This window comes from Apteryx mantelli, chromosome 28 (assembly GCF_036417845.1).
Source record: "Apteryx mantelli isolate bAptMan1 chromosome 28, bAptMan1.hap1, whole genome shotgun sequence".
Lineage (NCBI taxonomy): Eukaryota > Metazoa > Chordata > Aves > Apterygiformes > Apterygidae > Apteryx > Apteryx mantelli.
The window spans coordinates 509,754-529,187 of NC_090005.1; the positions used below are offsets into that span (position 1 = coordinate 509,754).

At 59.5% G+C, this 19,434-nt stretch overlaps 4 protein-coding genes across 5 annotated transcripts; 1 reads left to right on the forward strand and 3 right to left on the reverse strand.

Moving 5' to 3' along the window:
• Positions 1-236: 236 nt before the first annotated feature.
• On the forward strand, positions 237-3,210 carry PSMC3IP (PSMC3 interacting protein). 2 transcript variants are annotated; one of them, XM_067311957.1, is made up of 8 exons: positions 240-344; positions 422-525; positions 607-696; positions 771-882; positions 968-1,113; positions 1,902-1,955; positions 2,495-2,554; positions 2,673-3,210. In XM_067311957.1, the coding sequence occupies exons 1-8, from the start codon at positions 311-313 to the stop codon at positions 2,730-2,732; spliced, it is 660 nt and encodes a 219-aa protein (XP_067168058.1). In that variant the 5' UTR covers positions 240-310; the 3' UTR covers positions 2,733-3,210. The 2 variants fall into 2 exon arrangements, with proteins under 2 accessions (XP_067168059.1, XP_067168058.1); XM_067311958.1 differs by lacking the exon at positions 1,902-1,955 and having other exon boundaries at positions 237-344.
• Positions 3,211-3,457: 247 nt separating this feature from the next.
• MLX (MAX dimerization protein MLX) lies at positions 3,458-9,038 on the reverse strand. The gene is made up of 8 exons (XM_067311955.1): positions 8,985-9,038; positions 8,571-8,607; positions 7,977-8,066; positions 7,366-7,472; positions 6,972-7,071; positions 6,581-6,680; positions 5,931-6,132; positions 3,458-5,270 (listed from the first exon to the last, which is right to left on the reverse strand). Exons 1-8 carry the CDS (start codon positions 9,027-9,029, stop codon positions 5,214-5,216), a joined length of 738 nt encoding a protein of 245 aa, XP_067168056.1. The 5' UTR covers positions 9,030-9,038; the 3' UTR covers positions 3,458-5,213.
• Positions 9,039-9,882: 844 nt separating this feature from the next.
• Positions 9,883-12,772, reverse strand: LOC106491093 (coenzyme Q-binding protein COQ10 homolog B, mitochondrial-like). The gene is made up of 6 exons (XM_067311769.1): positions 12,761-12,772; positions 12,626-12,720; positions 11,385-11,495; positions 11,085-11,274; positions 10,470-10,571; positions 9,883-10,339 (listed from the first exon to the last, which is right to left on the reverse strand). The coding sequence occupies exons 1-6, from the start codon at positions 12,770-12,772 to the stop codon at positions 10,172-10,174; spliced, it is 678 nt and encodes a 225-aa protein (XP_067167870.1). The 3' UTR covers positions 9,883-10,171.
• On the reverse strand, positions 12,275-19,413 carry COASY (Coenzyme A synthase). The gene is given in 10 exon segments (XM_067311943.1): positions 12,275-12,864; positions 13,428-13,574; positions 13,668-13,765; positions 14,428-14,512; positions 15,332-15,411; positions 15,560-15,640; positions 16,027-16,216; positions 16,845-16,976; positions 17,525-17,739; positions 18,777-19,413. Coding segments are annotated over 10 exon segments (1,722 nt in total). The 3' UTR covers positions 12,275-12,807.
• Between the last annotated feature and the right edge of the window lie 21 nt (positions 19,414-19,434).

Here is a 19,434-nt window from a genome sequence, read left to right on the forward strand (position 1 = left end):
GGGACCCCGCCGGGGCCCTTCTTCCACCCCCCGGGACCCCCCCGGAGGCCCCGCCCCCGGGCACTGGAGGCCCCGCCCCCGCACTGCACTGGAGGCTCCTCCTCCCGTAGGTGCCGGGGCCGCTTCGGCTGCCGCCCCGCGGCGGCGCCCCACCCCATCGGAGGCGCGGCTCCGCCTTCCCGACCAATCAGAGCTCTCTTTTCCTCCCCTCCTCGTCTGGGTTGGCGGAGAGCAAGCGGCGCGGCGGAAGTGCGTCAGCGCCGCCGCGGGGTGGCGGGAGCGGGGTGCGCGCGGCGGGCAGAAGCGGAGGATGAGCAAAGGCCGCGAGGGCGCCGCGGCGGGCGGTGAGTGCTCCCGGGGCCGGGGCTCCCGGGGCCGGGGCCGCCACGGCAGCCGCGGTGACCGGCGGCCTGTCCCGCAGCGGCCGCCGCCGTCCTGCTGCGGTACCTGCAGGAGCAGAACCGGCCCTACAGCGCCCAGGACGCCTTCGGGAACCTGCAGCGGGAGCACGGGCTGGGCAAGGCGGTGAGCGCGGCGGGGCCGGCGGGGCCCAGCCCGGGGGGGCCGAGGCGGGGCCGGACCGGCTGACGGCGCTCTGTGCCGCAGGCGGTGGCCAAGGCGCTGGAGCAGCTGGCGCAGCAGGGCCGCATCCGCGAGAAGGCCTACGGCAAGCAGAAGATCTACTTCGCCGACCAGGTGAGCCCCGTCCCGCCCCGTCCTGCCCGTCCCGGCGGCGCCGCCCGCCCCGCTGAGCCGCCGTGTCCCGGCAGGAGCAGCTGCCGGCCGCCAGCGACGCGGAGCTGCGCGGCCTGGACGGAAACATCGCCGCGCTCTCCACCGAGGTGCAGGCGCTGCAGCAGAGCTGCCGGCGCATGGAGGCGGGTGAGTCTGCGCTGCTCGGCCGGGCCCGCTCGGCACCGGCTGCACCTGTGAGCGGGGCCGCCGGTAATCGGCGGTTCCCTCCCAGAGCTGAAGGACCTGAACGGCTCCATGACGACCCCTGAGATGGCCAGGGAGGTCGAGGAGCTGAAGAAGGACTGTGCAAGTTACACAGAGAAACTGGAGAGGATTAAATCTGCCACCAACCACGTCACTCCTGAGGAGAAAGAGAAGGTAAAGAGCCGCGGGGGGCCACGACGCGCGGACGCAGCCGGGCCCAGCTCGGGGCTGCCCACGTATCGCAAACCTTCCGCCAGGTTTCCTGGTGCTGGAGCAGGGGCAGCCGGTCTCTCCTGAGAGCCTCCCTCCTCGCTGTGTCCGAGGTGTCGTAGGTGTTGAAAAGCATTTGGGGTCGGGGTTTGAATACCAAGCAACCAGAAGGTATATGGGAGAGAGCTGGGACTTTGGAGTCCTCTCAGCTGGCCTCTAAGGCTTCTGCCTGTGGCTCTGGTGCACTTTTTCACGGCCTCTCTGGGCTGATGTTACTCAGCTGTTCCTATTAGCCCCATTTGACTGCTGTTCTGTCCCGAGTCTGACTCGCAGCAGTATGACAGAGGCAGTGCGATGCGCTGGCCTCAGCCTCTCCCCTGTGCGCTCTGCGGCCCCTGTGTGTGCGCTCGGATTGTGTAGGCGTGTTGATAAGGTGCCTCTTAGAAGCGTCTTTAGGAAATTCCCTAAGGTGCATCCCTTCCTTGCAAGCCTTTGCTTTGGGTGGTCACTGGGCACTTTATTAATTCAATGTTTGCCTGTCTTGGGTGATCCATTTCAAAAACAGGGGGAAGATCATTTCCAAACATGGGCTGTGTCAGCCAGTCGCCGTATGGTGGGCGCTGCCCTAATGTTCAGTAACCGTTTAGCTGTAGCCAGGACTCCCTCCTTGGAGCTGCCTCCCTGCCTCGAGCTGCCGGGGCTTGGTGGGTGGCTGTTGCCCTGTTTAACTTGCTCGATCCTGCTGTTTGCAGGTTTGCAGCGAGCAGAAGCTGTACTGCAAGGAGTGGCGGAGGAGGAAGCGAATGGTAAGGGTCTCCCTGTCGAAGGGAGGGGCGGCGATGGCAGTGATAGTCGCCCGGTGCCACTGGCAGCCTTCTGGGGACGGTGCAGTCCACTAGGCAGCTCGGGGAGCAGCCCAGCTCCTCTGCAAGTTGAGCAGCTTCCCTTGAGCTGTGAAGGACTGTGCGGAGGCTTCAGGCAAATGCTTTAACTGGTAAATACAGAGTTCTGTATTGACAGGGCTCAGAATACCATTATCAGGGTCAAGTAGACTAAATTAGAGACCAATATGGGTACTAAGAAGGTCTCCAGAAAAGAGGCCCTGTCATGGTAATATCTATATGTGCAACCCCCCCCACCCCACCCCCGCCCTTGAATACGCTATTTGTCACCAGTAAATAAAACAAACTCTCCTTGCATTAGAAATAGCTATTGCCACAAAAGCTGGCTTTGTGCCACTCTGCATGTGAGACCGTCCCTGTGGGCCATAGCAGAGCTGTCCAGGTCTGACAGCTCTGCATGCACGTCCCGCAGCAGCTCACTATCATCATCTCTGTCTTGCCAGGCAACTGAGCTGCTCGATGCCATCCTGGAAGGATACCCCAAAAGCAAGAAGCAGTTCTTTGTGAGTACAAAAGCCTTGCTCTGCCCAGGCTTTCCCAAAGTGGCTGTTCCTGCCCCACCAAGGGAGTCAGTGGCTGTCCTGTTACACCTGCTAAAGAGCCTGTTTTGGTCTTCTACAGGAGGAAGTTGGAATAGAAACCGATGAGGACCATAATGTCACGCTGCCGGCAGCTGTGTGAGACATCTCTGCTCCAGGGAGGCTGAAGCTCACCTGTGTTTTTGCAGTGTTTGGGCTTGTCCTGGACCTTTGATACATGTTTGTTTTAAAATGCTTTGCAGCTGGATGGGTAGTTAGTTAGTTAGTTAGAGGGATTAAGTCAGCACTGGGCTTTGTCACTCTTACTTGCAGAGGAAACTATTTTTTTTTCCCTAGGCTTTGCCATGGTGGGCAGTTGAGGTCCAGTGTCTTAACTGGTCTGTCTATGGGAAGGTGTAATTGTACTGTTTTAAACTTTCTGGTGGTTTGCCAGCAAGTAGTTGATTTTGTTAAGTAAGAAAAGAAAGTGAGTGTCTCAGCTGAATCAACCAGTTACTGTTAGGTTGGCAGAGCTGTACAGATAGTTCAGTGTATTTAATAGATGGTGGGCAGTGCTTCCCCCAGTGCGTACTGAGCTGTACACAGGAATACAATTCATTAAACACCAAGTTTTTGTTTCACCTTTTGCTGTGGTGCTTTCTCTATAATCTCTTGCTCTGTGTTCCGGGGGCATCAGGACAGGCCCTGTGCTTGCTCTGGGCTGCAGCAGCTGTGTGTGGTGGAGAAGGGAACAACGGGGGCAGGAATGGGGGTTCTGACTCGGTAACCTGAGTCATGACTGCATCCAGAAACTACTTGAGTGTCTCTGACTGGCTCTACTGAAAGTCTCCAGGGATTTAGCAAAAGAAATAAGAAAAAAAAAAAGAATAAAACATTGAGCAAAATTTATTTAATTACTTTTCTCTTCACAATAGAAAAATATGTTGCTTTCACATGTGAGGTCTGTAAAAATCCCTGTCCTCCTCACAAGGCAGGAGGCTGCTTCTGGCAGCGTATCTAAAAGAATTCAATATCTGTGCTGCTTACTTAGCCATATAGCGCAGTCTGTTCATCCACAAGAGCGTATTATTATTTATTTTCTTCACCACAAAGCAACATCTTACAGGAGACACACATCTGACCCTGTGCGTGCAAGGCCTTTTATCAGTTATGTGTGTCACCTCCTTTGGGCCTTCATATTGCATTGTATTGAAAAGGACACCCAATGCAGGTTCTGAAGAATAATTGTTTATAAAATATCAAACCCATAGAAAGGTTTTCTTTACTAAATCAGGTAGAAGCAGTAGTTTAAACATTCTGATGCTGCAGCATTCAAACCAAGCAACTTTGAGCTATTACCTCCTCGATAGTGGAAAAACAAGTAAAATAAATAGACGCTACCATTGCAGGGGTAGCAAGAACACGATTACAGAAGACAAATCCTGATGTAAGAGTCACTTTTGTGAAGCAGTTCCAATACAATCATTTTGTGTAGTAAACAGCTATTGCTTAGTTAGCAGATAACATCTCTCCACTAAGTATTTGTGTTGGCTACAACTGTGAACCATACTGAATGCAGCAGTGTGTGACAGGTAAAAAATTGTCCTAGAGAGCATTCATCTGCAAAACTGATGTTGATAATACTTTAGTATGATTTCAGTGATTTATAGGGGAAAAAAAAAAATTAAAAAAAAGGTCAAGGCTGGTTATATATAAAACTACAGTTCTAACAAGAAGCAGATAGAACCTGTGGCAGCGCTGTGCTGCACCTACTGAACTGCTTTCCCATTCAGTATGGCCACATCAAAACCTGAAGAAAGATGAAGCCAGACACATTGCAGCAACTGCAGTGAGAGAGCAGAAAAAGCCTGCAAAGAAAGTTCATGCCTGTTTCACTTTTAGGGGAACCATCGCTACAGCCGAAGAGGTCAGGCTAGCAGACTCCCCTGGAGCGCTCCTCCAGCCGTCTCTGCGCTGGGGAGGGCACTGCTATGCGAAGTGCATCTTGTGGCAGTGATGGGCTAAGCCTTCAACTGGTTCATCTCAAGAAGTTAAAAACAGCTTCTTGCCCCTGAAAAGAGCTGCTTCACAGGGAGGTATAAAAAAGCCTGCAGTTAGGGGAGAAGCCTATTTCTGATCTGCTTTAATAGAAACCAAGAGGTTTTAATATACTTTTTTCCAGGATCAAAAGGGTTTGTATCAGAAGTCTGAGGTTACAGAATGAATCTGTTCCACCAGCTGAGCTTTAGCTAGGGCTGTGGAGAGTCAGTGGCACAGACAAACCCAACCACAACAAGCCTGCCTGAGCTAAAGACTCTCTGGCAACCTAAGAGGCCTGTGCTCTTTACATTTTTTTTTTTCCCCCCTTCTTTGCTGACTAAGTCCTTACAAATATTTGGTAATACAGACTGTGACAGTACCTGTAGAGCAAAGATGTTTGCACAGCCCAGTTTTGGTTTCGTAGTTAATACAATAAATAATTCAGAGAAGCTTTAAGAACAGCCACAAGGGGAAAAAAAAAAAAAACCCCAGCCTTTCCTGGCATCCATCACCCAGGTCCTCCCGGGAAGGAAGTGCCCCATCTCCTGCAGAGGTGTTGCAGAGGCAGCAGACCTGGAGCCACTGACGCTGCAGCAGGGAGCATTCAGTACAGCTGACTCTTCAGTTGATGCAGGACCCCAATCACAATGTCCCGTAGCGTCTGGGGCAGAGAGGAGACAAGTCAATTGCTCTAGTGGAAGAACAGCCTTTCCCTGGCTAACGATTCCCACTAGAGCCTGGGGACTGTGTCATGAGCATCCCTGCAGGTCGCAGTGCTGCAGCTGGCACGTGCGGTGTCAGTCATCACAACAGTGGCACGGGAAGCAATCACATCCCTGCTCCTGCGCTGTGGGGCCTCAGAGAGTCACAGCAAGTGCCACTGCCTGCGTGCTCCTGAGGCAACACACTTTCTGCAGAGGACACAGCCCCTGTCCGAGTGCCTAATGTCCCTCGAAGGTCTCCTTGTTCCCAAACAACTCTCAGGTGTCTTGAGGGTGCGATGGGGACCGAACAGGAGGAGAGGTCCCTCCTTCAATGCTATGTTTGACGCTGGCCAGCTTCCAACACCAAGTTGGTGCCACAGCCACAGCTGGCAGAGACTGGAACTCCTGAGTGCCACCTCCCATTCCCCTCCCACAGCTCGACCCTGCCCCACTCCAGCACCAGTCACACTCCACCCTTTCCAATGCCTCAGGAGCGGGGAAAGCTGTTCCCTGTCCTGCACCCCAAAGACAACCAGGTGCAGATGTGCACAATGGTCTCTGCCCTACTTCCAGCACTCAACACCCTCTCCCACCGCATCAGCCCACCTGCAGCTCACCTGGGGCTTACAGTGCTCCTCAATCCAGCTGAAGACACATGCTGAGAGTTCCTGAAAGCTGGTTACCGAGATGGAGGCGTTAAAGGACTGGAACAGGGAATCCATAATGCCTTGGAAAACATTGAACTTCACCTGGTCAGAGACCTGGTCCTTCCCCTCATTTGGGTTGTCCTGGTGAGCTTTCACAATCTGCTCGTAGTTCCTGAAACAAACCAAGAACCATGTGTTCAGCAACAGTGAGAGCACTCCAACTCCCCAGCTCCTGGGTAGTCATACAGGAGAGAAAGGCAGAAATGACTATCTGTAACTGGCCATGGAGAATATATATGGCTGTACATATGGAGAGGACCGAGACTTCGGAGTAGATCCTACAAGTAAATAAATATTAAGAAGCTACAGCCTCTTCTGACACGGGGAGCAGATTCATTTTCTGATGTAGACCCACCTTCGTACTAAACTCCATCCACTGACTAGAACATACCCACGCTAACCAGACTGTGGAGAAATGACCACAGTGGAAGGGGACAAGTTTGATACTGTAGGTACCAGGCTGCCTGCAAAACAGTGACTTTTTCCAAGTACCCTCGCAAGGACAGGGCCGAGAAACAGGGTGGAAGGAGAGGGCAGCAGCTACATAGCTCTTTCCTTACACTTTCATGATCTTCAAGGCCATCACTTCTTTCCTGAGGGTAGAAACTTCTTCCTCTTGTTTCTTCTTCTCCTTGTGCAGGAACTGGATGTAGTCGATGGCTGAGCATCAAAAGGCAGAGTGAGGATCTGAGAGCATACTCAAGCCCCCGAGCCCCCCATGGAAGGTGGCAGATAAGATGCCCCAGGGTGCCAGTGCCTGGGCAGCATCAACTCCCAACTCCCCTGGTTCTCCCGGGGAGGCTGGGCTGGACATGGACAGCAGCTGGGCCTCCCTGGAGCATCCTCACACCAGAGGGTCCCCAAGTGCTGAGACTCCACCCTGCAAAGCTCTAGCGAGGTGTTTTGAAGTTTGATAACACCCCCTCCCTCTCCCCACCCCCCAAGACTCACTTTTCTGGAGGATGATGGCCTTGCTCAGCTTCTGGGAGCCTATGGAGAAATCCTGCTGCTGACACGTGGGGACAATGGCCTGCAAGTCATCGTAGCCTTTCTGTGGGGCAGCAAAGCCACAGCTCAGCTACTTGAACAGCATGAGACTAGGGCATCCAGTTACGTAGTTGTTTCATAGGTGTCAAATCCCAGCCCCAGGCGTGCAGACACCCAGTCAAGGCAGCACCCAGCACGCCATGTCTGGGGAGGGTAGATCCAACAGCAAACAAGAAGCAGCTGACTGGGGTCAGGGGAGAGGCACCAAGAAAGGCACGGATCTGGGTGCCACGGGCCCCGGGAAGCAGCGAGTCCTGGCTCTCCAGCAGCACAGCAGCCCCACAGCCCCTCGGCTCACCTTGATGGCATTCCGCCTCTTTTGCTCCGCCTGCGAGTGCACTCGCCTGCGCCGGTCCTTGTACGACTCCTTGTAGGGCTCTTGGTGATAATCACTGTCTTCATCATCTGCGTGGGGAGAACTCTTGTGAGCAGGAAAAGGACACCCGCAAGCTCCTGCAGCACGGGCAGCTGACGTGAGAGGGGACGACAGCTCTAGGAAACAAGTGGGCCTCCCTTCTCCCACCGGTCCGCAGGCTGCCGACAGGCCTGCAAAAGCCACGTGCCTCTAGGAGGGCTGCGGGGGTCGAGCCAAGCACCAGTGGTCCCAGGGGGACTGCCAACTCTTTCCTTGCAAAGCTGGGCAGCAGGAAGATTTCTGCACTTCCCTTGGGAAGGTGTCAAAACCTGGCTGATTCCCTGCTCCAAAAAGACTGCTGGAAACCACAACACCCGGATGCTGTTCCCCACCATCTTCCCTCCTCAAGGTGAAGACTCTGCCCACCCAGGAGGAGGAGAGACAGTGCTTGCACCCCAGGTGTAAGGGCAAGAGAGCTGAAAGCCCTGTTACGTGCTGGGCAGCCTGGTGCGTGGGAAGACCCACAGTCACAGAGAATAAACCCCAGGTCCTACCTGTGTTGGGGACAGAAGAGGCACTGGTGGAGCCGATGCTGTTGGCTCGTGACACTATGCTTCCTTTCCTAGTATTTTCCATAAAGAGCGCTGAAAGAGGAAATTCCACAGGGTAAATGACAAACCCAGGGACGCGTGAAAAGGTACGGAGAGATCGAGGCAGGCGGACAAGCCACCAGACAGTGACGATCGCAGCAAATGGTCACAGAGACCATGTGGCAGTGAACCGAGCCGGCTCGCTGCCTGGGCACCTGCTCTCCCCTGGTACACGGGGACAGCACCGGGTCCGGCTGGTGGCCCCTCTCCACCAGGATACAGGGAGCAATCCCATTCCGACCCAGGGACCTCGGCCCTCTCTGCAAAGCCTGGATGCGCGGAGACGCGGTCGGGCAAGCGGCAGCGCCTGCTGCCACGAGCGACGCAGACGAGGCAAAGTGCCCTGGCGGCTGGCGCCGTCCTCTCCTACCAGCGGACACCTCCACTCCTGGGGATGCCCAAAGCCGGCCGGAGACGGCCCCGCTCCAGCGGCCCTCGTCGGAGCAGGGGCTGCACCGAGGCTCCCCGCCGCCCCGGGGCCGGGGAAGAGCCACCTACCCGAGTCCAGTCCATTGTCGCTGTAGGCAGCGTCCACCTTGCGCAGCGCCGGCAGGGGAAACGGCAGCGGGGGAGAAGGAAGAGCGACGTGAGCGGGGTGGCGGCAGGGCCCGGGGGGGCTCCGGGGGGGGACCCGGCCCCTGCGGCCCCTTTAACGGCCCCGGTCCTCCCGCCTTGACCTCTGATCCCGGCATGCTCGCGCTGACCTTTGACCCCTGCCCTCCCCCTGCCCCTCGCCCCTGGCCCGCCTGCTCCCCTGACCTTCGCCCCCCAGGCGCTCCCGCTCGCCCTTGGCCCGGGCCCGGCGCCGCCGCCCGCAGGCCCCGCACCGGGGGGAGGGGGACAGCACGGCCGGGCGCCCCCGGGCCGCGCCCGCCGCGTGTCCCGCGCGGGCCACCGTCCGGCGCCGCTCACCTTTCCCCACGCGTCCTCGGCCGCGGCGCCGGGCGGCTCCGCCATCTTCCGCTGGCTCCGGTCATGTGACCGCGCCCGGGGGCCGCCGGGAAACGCAGTCCGGCCGCGGGGGCCGCCGGGAGCCGCCGCCCGCCCGCCCGGGCGCCGTGAGGGGGCGCCGCCGCCGCCCGCGGGGCCGCGCTGGGGCCCGGTTCGGGGCCGGGGCCGGGGCCGGGGCGGCTCCCGGCGGTGACGCGCAGCCCCGCTCGGTGCCCGGCGCTTTCGTAACGGGCCGTGGGGCAGCGGTGACGCAGGAGCCCGCGGCGCCTCGCCAGGCCCGCGCAAGGCGGCGGGGGCAGCGGGCCCTGGCCCGGCGCGGCCGGGGGCGCCTCAGGCAGCGGCCCCGCGGCTGCCCGAGCCCCCGGGGCCGAGCTGCCCGTCACCTTCCCCGAGGCGACCTCGCGCCTGGCCCGCACTGGGTTCGCCGCTGCCCGCCTGCCCCGCCGGTGCCGGTGGCGAGGCCCGGGCGCCCCGGGGCACGTCTGCGTGCTCGCGGCACAGCCTGTCCCGGGACGCTCGTGCCGGACCGCGGTTATGCAGTCCGGGTGGCGTCAGCTCGCTGCCCTGGCTGGGAGCAGAGCAGCTCGTGCCGGGCCCCAGCGGCGCTGCCAGGTCGCAGGTGTTTCCCCACGGTCCTGCCCCAGAGCTGTTCAGAAAGCTTTGGCAGCCGTGTGTGAGATGAGGGAGGCTCAAACATCCCCGCTGCCGGCCTCCCCCGGCCCTGTTTCGTCTTCCTGTGTGCGTGACCAGGCTGGATCCGTTCTTGCTGCTGTTGCTTCACTTCCCAGAAGGTTCAGAGGCTGCAGAGAGGCGATAAAACCCCGGGCGGAAGCACAGGGAGAAGAATGTTCCAAGCAGGCAGTCTTCACACCAAGTTTTATTGATGAAACATTATAAATAGAGCATTTGCAGTCTGTTTCTGTGAACACCTGTAAGCGCCACAGAACAGATCTGGATGATGGGCTTTTGGTCCTTATGTCAACAGCATTAAACAGAAACAGGGATTAGAAAAATAAATTATCTCTAGGACAGCTGGGTTAAATAGACATAAATAGGATGAGGCCCTGAACAGGGCCAGTAATAAGAGTCCAACCAAAAAGGCAGACAGAGCAGTGAAGCCAGGGGCTGCCGCCGCGGCTGCGGCATCCTCAGGCACATCGCGTTGCCTGCTGGCGCCGGGGGGGCAGGACAGCAGCCTGCGGCCCGAACAGCTTCCCCGCCCGGCCCTCGAAGGCCGACACCATCTGCTTCACCACCTCGTTGAGGAAGAGGCTGGCCAGCTGGGAGTGCAGCACCGACCTGAACTCGAAGGAGATCTGGAAGGGAGCAGAGGCTCAGTGGTGCTGCAGAGCGATCCAAGGGCCGGCAGCACCCCCCATGTGGCGGTGGAGGACGGTGCCGGCAGCACTCCCCACCCGGCAGCCCACAGTGGCGGGCGGCACTCACCGAAAAGTCCAGCGAGCAGGTGTCCTGCTGCCCTGGCAGCCCCGGCCCGAACCGCCACAGCGTCTCCAGGTGCCTGAAAAGCCGGCAGTCCTTGCACACAGCCTGCGGGACGGGAGAGGGCACGTCAGCTGAGACCGAGCCACCACGAGTCACTCGGAAAAGGCTCCGGCTGCTCTGCTCCCAAGCCCCGTGTGTCGCCCCAACCGGTGCTGAGCTAAGCAGCGGAGAAAGCCTGATCCCCAGTTATTTGCTGATGGTTTTCAAAGCAGAAATGAGCTGTGTGGCCCTGGACACCAGCTGGAACAGTTTGAGGGCTGCGGCTGGCTCTGCTGCCCACCAGATCCAGCCTACTTGGTGCCAGCTCTTCTTCCGTGGGGCCGGATTTGGGGCTCCTGAGCCGGGGGGATGGGTGGTATCACTGTGCCTCTGTCCCGGAACGGACGCAGGTGCAGTCCCAGGTGACAGCCGCGCTCTGCAGACCTGCTGCGATGCCCAGCGTCTTCCCCTCCAGCTCCCTGCCTTACAGGGCTCTGTTGCCCAAATGCAGTCCAAAACTTCACCCCACCCAACACCCCTCGGCTCCCGCAGTGCCACCCCGAGCCCACCAGCACCCACCTGGATCTGCCGGGTGCTGAGGTGGATCTCGGAGACGTAGCGCTCCACGAGGGGCGGGAAGCCGACCTCCAGCTCTGCTCGCATGACCTTGCCGCAGCACAACAGCACCTTGGAGTGGCTGCACCACGGCACAAAGAGCTGGTAGTCCTTGACGTTGGCCACCAAGTCGTACATCTGCTCGGCCGAGTACCTGGGAGCCGAGGAGTAGGTCAGGCGCCGGGGCGCGGGCCGCAGGGCCCCCCAGCCCCAGTCCTGGGGACCTGCCAAGGCGGCAGCTCCAGGGAGCAGGCGCAGACTCACCCCAGGACGCGCTGCTCCGCGTAGCCCGTGCGCCCGGTGCCCATGAGGCTCAGGAAGGGCCGCGCTGGCTGCTGCGCCGGGGGCCGCCGGGGGCCCGCGGGCCCGAGACACCTGGACGGGAGAGAGGTCAGAGCCGGCCCCGGAGTCCTGCACCACTGCCCCGCTCCCAGCCCGGTCCCTGCCTCACCGGGAGGCACCGTTGCAGCCTGCAGCTGCTCGGAGCACCCCATGCAGCGCCCGCCCCGCTCCAGCCATGGCTCTGTTCTGCTCTGCTGTGGGGGATGCGCAGAGCCAGGACCAGGCGCCCACGTGTGCCCAGGGGCACGGGGAGTGCGGGGCGGGATCGGGACCGACCCGCCCCCGGCCTGCCCCCAGCTCTGGCTGCGCAGCAGGGACAACACAGTGCCGGTTGGGTGCAGGGACCCCGGCACTGTTCAAGGACCCAGCAGGCATGGCAAGGACCCCGGGGGCAGAGACCTCAGCCCTTTGGCAAATCCCCCATCCCGAGAGGGCGGGAAGCAGAGGGACTTCAAAGAGACAGCTCCCCTCTCCAGGGAATGGCACCGAAGATCAGACTCAGGGACTCTTGGATGAGATGTGGCTGCCTGACACTGCTTCCTCGCAAGCCTCTGCCTGTAATCTGTAACCGCCCCATGGTTTAGCGAGGGGCGATCCTGCGCCGTGGCTGGGATGCCACCCACCAGGGCAGAGGCGCAGGCAGGTGCAGCTCCGGGGATCTGGAGCAGCTCACACCAGGGATGCTCGCCAGAGCGAGCCGCTTCCCCCCAGCAGAGCTATGAGCAGGGCGTGCAGCCACAGGAGTTCAGCCTCCACGTTAAGACTAGGCGGGCCTGGTGAAGGGGACAAGAAACACCACACAGACACAGACAAAGAGAGAAAACAATCTTTTACTGTCACACACGTATGGGGTTCACAGTGCTCAGAGCCATGCAGGTGCAGGGAGGCAGGCCGGGCCGGACACCAATCGGGGCCAGAAAACGCAGCTATACTTGTGTCCTCCCTGGCCCTCCGCAGCCCAGGGCCTGGCAGCAACATGTAGAACTGAGCCTGCAGATGTGCCAAACTGAATGGCTCAGCCCTTTGGCCCGAGGGGCTGTTGCACCTGCTCCTTCGGCTCTGTGCGATCGAGTCACTTCCCTAGCAATGCCCCGCAGCAGGAGCTGCCTCCCGGTTGTGCCCTCCTGCGGCAGCGCAGCAGGACGTCTCCCCCAGCCCCTCACCACTTCGGTTTGAGCTCCAGCGCTGCGCTCCCCCTGGCCCGCACCCTGCTTGCTGCTGGTGCGTGATGCCAGGACACGGCCTGAGCAGGATCACTCTACCCTCGCCACAGGTCCCATCAGCGCTTGATCTGCGGCGTGCCCGTGCATGACAGTAAGGGAGAGTCAAGAGGAGGCTGATGCACTCACTGACTCTGGTCTTGACTCATGCGCTCCTGCAAGAGGGCCCAGGCCTTCTCCACCTGCCGAGAACAAACCCAGGACAGCATGTCTGAGTGAGGCAGCGGGAACCCACCTGCAGCCGGGCTGAGGACGAGGCAAGTGGCACCAGCACAGAGGCAGGAGCGACACATCACACAAAGAGGGGTCTCGCACTTTCTGTTCCTTCCATGCTGTTTACAACCCCAAATCCGTCCCTGGTGGTCACAGCAGGGCACAGTGCTGCTGCCCCGATTCCTTCTCATTTGCACAGGCTACCAAGACAAGCACCTTTCCAAAGATTTCCCTCTTCCCCTCCCAGCAGGGAGGAAAAAGCAAGGCAGGGGCAGGAAGGAGAAGCCAGCTCCTCATCAGCAGCCCCCAGCTCCACAGGGTACCTGTCACAACACTCCTGCCCAGCCCAGGCGCAGCCACACTGGGGAGCAGAGCTGACCCAGGCCTCCGAGGAGGCACAGAGTCCTGCCAAGCCACAGTGACAGAACCGCCGTCACTGTCTCTGACGGACCCTGAGGCTTGGCCCCCTTCGTGACCTCAGGGTAAACCCCACCTCACCAGACGCTTGTGCTGCAGCTGGCCCAGGGCTCACCTGCTTGCGGGTGACGGCCGGCTCCCACAGCGTGCACAGCACAACGTGCGCCGGCTCCACCCTTTGGCTGTTGGTCATCTGGCTCTGAAGCCTGTTCTGAGCAGCCTCCTCGCTCAGCCCATCCCTGTCCATGATGCGCTTCAAGGCCTGGCAAGCCCAAGAAGGGACATTCACACGCTCGAAGGGGAAGTCGAGAACAAATCATGGGCAGCAAGCGATGAGCAGAAGGGGATCACCCACCTCCTCCTCGGGGATGATGGCTGTCCACACCTCGTGGACCATGTCTTTCCAGCCAGCCTCCAGCAGCACAGCAGCGTCCAGCACGCACACAGCCTTACCTATGGAACGAGGCCATTCGTCATCATTACCTGGCAATTGCGAGGCAGCACAGCTACTCCTTGGGGCTGTTCAACCCAGCCAGGCCACTTACGCTTGTGGAGTCACAGTTCCCTGCAAACTGGCAGCACTGAGACTTTACTGCTGAGCCAGAAAACCCCATGTGGAAAAGAAAGCTGCAGGTAGTGGCTGTGCTTGCTTAATGGGTACATCTGGGATGGCAGGTCCCCTTGACACAGCCAGCCAGTGCCTTCAGAGAAACGCCTATCAAGCTACCAACATCATCTCCAAGGAGCGGGAAATATCCTGCTCCCAGAAGCAATACACACCATGCTCCCTACTGGATTGTTACACCAAAAATGAACCTGAAGTCTTTTGGGACAGAGAAAGCAATTTCCAGCCTATTTTAGAGTACAAAGCTCAAATTAAGTCTGTCCCAGTTGCTTGCCAAACTGAATGTATGGATTTGCTCAGAGATGTGCTAGTACCAGCAAGAATCCCCAGCAAGCTCCCCAGCAAAGAACAGGGGGTTTTGAGCATGGAAAATCCCCACATTGCTGCCAAAAGAGGCAGGTTCCCTCAGGGCTCTGGGATTGCAGTGTGCAGCACAAGACCACACATCCCAACTCCCACATTTGTACTCCAATGGGAGCGTCCCAGTTACCTAAAGCATCTGCTTCCCCAATCTTCTTCTTGACCATCTGGGCAATCTCAGGCCACACAATGTCTGTGAGACACTTCAGTCGCTCCTAGGAAGGAACCGTGATGGGTCTTCAGTTATTTGCTTTCAGAATTCCTGGGTAACAAACAAGTGAAGTGTTGGTGGCAGAGGGGCAATCACAGAGGGCACCAAGAAAGAATCTGCTCATCCAAGTCTATCACGTGCTTGCTAAGTGCAAGGAAAGAAGGGTTCCACACTGGACAAGAGGCCTCTCACTCCTACTGAAGGGGTCAGGGCACTTTTTCCTCCTCCCTTCCTAGCTCTGCCAGGCATGGCAGAATCTCAGTCTCTACTGCAAGAGGCAATTTGCAAAGATCCACCCTCCAAGGGAGCGAGTTCCTCGCAGATCAGCATCCACACAGTACTTGTCAGTCAGAGAGAGGGAACCTGTCAGCCATGCCTGGACTGGAGCAACCCACAGAACTTGAGTGAAATAACAAGTTTTGGCCTGGCCAACAAAACAGGAGAGCAGAGGTTCGTGTCACTGAGCCTTACTTGGGACCAGCCCAAGTCACATAATGGACACAGAGTACAGGCTACGTGTACGTCAGGGCTTTAGCTCAGTGACAGGTGAAGGACGTGCACCTGACGGGGAGAGTTAGGTCCTGGGAAGCAGCAGTTGCCAGGGGTGAAAGAAGTGTGTTTTGCACGGCTGCTGCCTCCACTACAGGGAAAGGATCTCTGTGTCCTGCCCTGCCCATACATCACTGTCCGAGCGAGCTCTGCCAGAAAGTACAGTCAGGAATGTGTCATCAGTTCAAAGGGCTAAAAAATAAAAAGCCTCAGCACAGATGGAGAGTCCCTTGCTCAGCAGATTAAATATTGACATTCTCTGTGCTCATTTTACCTGGTTTCCAAACACTTTGGCCCCAAGGACTTTCCTGTTAATTGTCCCATCTTCATTCAAGATTTCTGTAAGACAAAAGCAGAACAGTTTTGGGAAAGAATGAATCCAATTCACTTCTTCATGGTATGACTAGGCCCATTGGTCAGACGGAGCAAACTGATTCCAACAAGAGACTCAAAGGGACCTAGAAAGGAGGTCCAGGATCTGACCTGGGTTCTCTTCATATTACTCCAGAAAAGGACAGGGAAGAGCTTTTGCTAGATGTACAGTAGCTCAGCTGAGTCTTTCAAGTCAGCCAGTTTAAAGTAGTTCTGCCATGGGACCCAGAGGATGTCTGGAAAACAGCGCTTTGTCCTGCTCCAGGCCCAACCATCACCAATTTAACTACAAAGCACAGCCTAGGTGCTGTGGAGCCAAATGACCTACAGCAAGGACAGCACAGGCCAGAATGGCGTTCTGGGCAGGGAGCTGCAGACGCTGCTTCCTAGACAAAGACACCAATAAACAGCAACTGGGGGATATAACACTGACTCCAGCCACAGTTTCTCCCGAGCCTGCTGGCCTGAGAAGCATGGCTGGATTCTGCATTTCCACAGGGAAGACAAGAGACCTGGATCCCAGCTGTTACAAGGATGACACACGCCTGCCTCCCTCCCCTGCTCGCCAGGCTTCCCTGTAGACTTCATTTGCTCTACCTGGTCCAAATTTCTCCACCACCTGCTCGTAGGCAGGGCCACCGGGGATGTATACAGCATGGCCCAGCTTGTCAGCATCGATAAGGAAGGCTCCAAGGTGCTCCAGGTATTTGGCAATAGAGGTTTTCCCACTCCCTGTTCCTCCAGTCAGGCCAATCACATACGGGCGAGAAGGCAAGGCGGGGTCTTTCTAAGGAAAGAAGAACTGTTGTCAGAAGACTGAGGGACCGTAGGCTGTGGCGGAGAGAGATCCCTATCACGTATTCTGGAAAAGTTCTGGAGATAAGCATGGAAGTTTCTGGCCCTGTAGAGCAGGTGCTTGCTCCTCTGTGGGACCATGTACATGCAGAAGACAGCGGGAAGGTAGTCCTCTGAAACTTGCCCCTTCTGCGCCATCCCTCCCCCCAGACAAGCTGTTCCCGTCTGGCCACGCTTCCCCTCAACATGGCATGGGGACAACACACAGTGGTGACTACTCCAGGGCCCACACAGAGCGGCTCCAGGGTCACCCACCCAGCCCGGTTGGCACTACAGAAGGAAAAGGAACAGCCCCCTTCCTCACAAGGAAACAGGGCTTCCCCCCCCCCCCCATAGCTCATTCAAGTTAGCACCTGGGCAAATCCCTGCTCAGTGTCTGCCCAGTCCCCTTGCACCAGGATGGGCATGGAGCAGACTCTCAGGGTCTTTAGGAACACTTCTTTAAGCCAGAAACAGGAGGCCCAGCTCGCTTCCTGGGGTTAACGGACCCATTAAACAAACAGGGTGAGCCCTCCGAACACTAACAGCCGTCACAAATTCTCCAAGCGTCCCCCTCTTACCCGTGGGGGCTGCAGCAATGTCCCAAGCAATCTCTGCCGGAGGCTGGAAGAACTGATCTTCTCCTCTTCGTTCTCACTGTGGTAAGGGTCCTTCACCAAAAGGATCTCGTAGAGAGCCAGCTCAGAGAGCCCCTGGCAAAAGAACACAAGCCAGAGGGCAGTGAGCCACCAACTGTCATTGGACACAGAGCAGAGGGACGGGAGATTTCTGCCCCTGCCAGCAGGAACCGAAGGTTCAGCCTTCAGCTCCCCAGAGTTTCTGCAGAAGGTCAAAGCCTGAATGAAGCAGTGGCAATGAGGCCTTCCCTGGCCGTGGCTGTCCCCAGCACACCCACAAGGGCAGCTCTGTCACCGCAGAGGAGCAAAGTCTCTGCAGCCAGGAGAAGAAGAGAACCCGCAAAGCTGCACGTCTGACCCTGACGCTGCTTGTGCAGTTTGCAGGGTGCTGGCAGAAGTGCGCACAGGCATCACACCGTCTTCGCAGGACTCAACTCGGGGCTGCTGTGCACTGGGGTGTCAGACAGCAGGGCTGCACATCTGCCTGCCCACCCCCAGCTGATGCAAGCTCCCTCACCCAGTCCCCGTCTCCCTGAAACCAGATTTAGCTACGCAAAGGAGCAGACAGAGGTGAAGAGAGGGCAGGGAAGGGGTAGCCCAGCAGGCTGCTGGAGAGGCTTTACATTTTCAAGTCTCTTCTTGTTCACAGCCTCCCCTCCCTTGCGAGTTTCCTCACTGACTACTATACACTGCAGCTCGGGGTCTGTAATCGATGGGCCATAGGGGTCCAGCAGAGGCACAATGTCATAGTGCAAGGAGGGCTTCACGTCCAGCAGGAACTCACGCAGCTTCGCCACCCGCAGCTCGTAGGGCTCGATCAGCTCCTTCAGGACCTTATCTGCAGGGCGCAAGGAAGGCGGAGAAGCAAGAGGACATTCATTGAACAGCCTGCAGCTCCCAGGGCGGAGAGTGATGGAAGAGGAGGACCGAGAGAGGGAGACAAAACCCTTTAGCAACTTTTGGAAGTCTGTCCTCTCTGGCTCCCTCTCTCCCACCGCTGCACCCTCAGCCACAGTTTGCACAGCTCCCTAGTGCCGAAGGATCCCACGTCCCCCCACTGTCACCCTGCCCAGACAGCCGTGCTCCAACGCTTCTGGTTTCTATCAGTGAAGCAGCTTCTCTGCATGAAGCGGCAGTGAAGACGGACAAGTGACTCAGCCCCATCCCACTTGATGGAGACATTCAACACCGGCCAGCTCGGGCAGGAGCACAATGTGCCCTTCAGAAAGCTCGGACAGCAAACGCTGCAGGAGCCCTGGAGCGAACACACTCTCTGCCTCCGTGGCCACCTTCGGGGCTGCGTGTCTTCCCGCTGACTGCACGCCCCCGTGCCCGCGGCTGAGCAGGGCACCTCGGGCCTCCTGCGTGAGTCCTGCTGCTGGGCAAGGGTCACGCCAGGCCCCCAAACCAAACGGGTACCAGCCCGTTTTCCCCGGCTGCAGCAGCAGGGCTGCGCCGTCCCCCCAGGCCCCGTCCCTGCAATGGCACCAGGCCATCCCTGCAGTCGCCCCATCTCAGCCGTGGTGCGGGTCGTCCCCAGGTTCCCTCAGTGCTGGCAGTGGCTGCACTGGTCCCTCTCTCCAGGCCCCCCATCCCGGGCCATCCCCCTGGTCCCTGCTTTCCTGGTGACTGTCACCTGGTCCCCTCCACCCCAGTGGTGAGCCTGGGCCGTCCCCCCGGTCCCCCTGATCCCAATGGCGGGCCCGGGCTGTCCCCCTGGGTCCCTCCACCGCAGCGGCAGGCCCGGGCTGTCTCCCCGGTCCCAGGAGCCCCCAGCCCCCCCCCGCGTGCACCGGCCCCGCTGCCCGCAGGCCGGCGCCGCCCCCGGCCGCTGTGTGGGCGGCCCCGCCGCCCCGGCCGGCGCCGGGGACTCACTGCGGAGGAGGGCGCCGTCGGCCACGCCGGCCAGGAGGCGCCGCTGGGCCAGCAGGCAGGCGGCGCTCAGCAGCAGCCGGTGCGCGCTGTGCAGCCGGTCGAAGGTGCCGCCGACCGCCACGGCGGGGAAGGCGGGCAGCGCCCCGCCGCCGCCGCTCTCGGGGGCGCCGCCGCCGCCCGCGGCCGGGCCGGGCTCGGCGGGCAGCAGCTCGGCGGCCAGGCGCGGCGGGCAGCCGTAGGCGGCGGCCAGAGCCCGCAGGCAGCTGCGCGCCGCCTCGGGCTGCCCGGCGGCGGCGGCGGCGTCGCCCAGCACCACGGCGGGGGGCCGCGCCAGGCGCTGCGCCCCGCGCCCGGCCCCGCCGCCGCCGCCCACGTGGCCCAGCAGCACCCGCACGTCCAGGCCCCGGTGCGCGTCGGCGCCCGCGTAGAGCGCGGCCAAGGCGCGCAGCAGCGCGGCCGAGGGCGGCACCGCGGCGGCGGGGGGCGGCGGCGCGGCCAGGCGCAGCCCCGGCGCCAGGTGCACGTAGAGCGGCCCCGCCACCAGCCGCGCCGCCGCCGCCAGCAGCGCCGCCGCCCGCCGCGGCACCGCGCCCAGCGGCGCCGTCAGCACCAGCAGCCCCGCGCCGAACGGCGGCATCGCCCCGCCGGAAGCGCGTCA

Excerpts from the sequence above, each read along its gene's own strand:
- PSMC3IP (XM_067311957.1), top strand. The coding sequence starts at position 311 with ATGAGCAAAGGCCGCGAGGGCGCCGCGGCGGGCG. Across the intron at positions 345-421 it reads CGAGGGCGCCGCGGCGGGCG|CGGCCGCCGCCGTCCTGCTG; the intron begins GTGAGTGCTCCC and ends CCTGTCCCGCAG. Across the intron at positions 2,555-2,672 it reads AAAGCAAGAAGCAGTTCTTT|GAGGAAGTTGGAATAGAAAC; the intron begins GTGAGTACAAAA and ends GGTCTTCTACAG.
- MLX (XM_067311955.1), bottom strand. The coding sequence starts at position 9,029 with ATGGCGGAGCCGCCCGGCGCCGCGGCCGAGGACGCGTGGGGAAAG. Across the intron at positions 8,067-8,570 it reads CGACAATGGACTGGACTCGG|CGCTCTTTATGGAAAATACT; the intron begins GTAGGTGGCTCT and ends TTCCTCTTTCAG. Across the intron at positions 5,271-5,930 it reads AGGAGCACTGTAAGCCCCAG|ACGCTACGGGACATTGTGAT; the intron begins GTGAGCTGCAGG and ends TCTCTGCCCCAG.
- LOC106491093 (XM_067311769.1), bottom strand. Across the intron at positions 11,496-12,625 it reads CTGGAGCTCAAACCGAAGTG|GTGTCTCGGGCCCGCGGGCC; the intron begins GTGAGGGGCTGG and ends TCTCCCGTCCAG. Across the intron at positions 10,572-11,084 it reads TCAGCACCCGGCAGATCCAG|GCTGTGTGCAAGGACTGCCG; the intron begins GTGGGTGCTGGT and ends CCCGTCCCGCAG.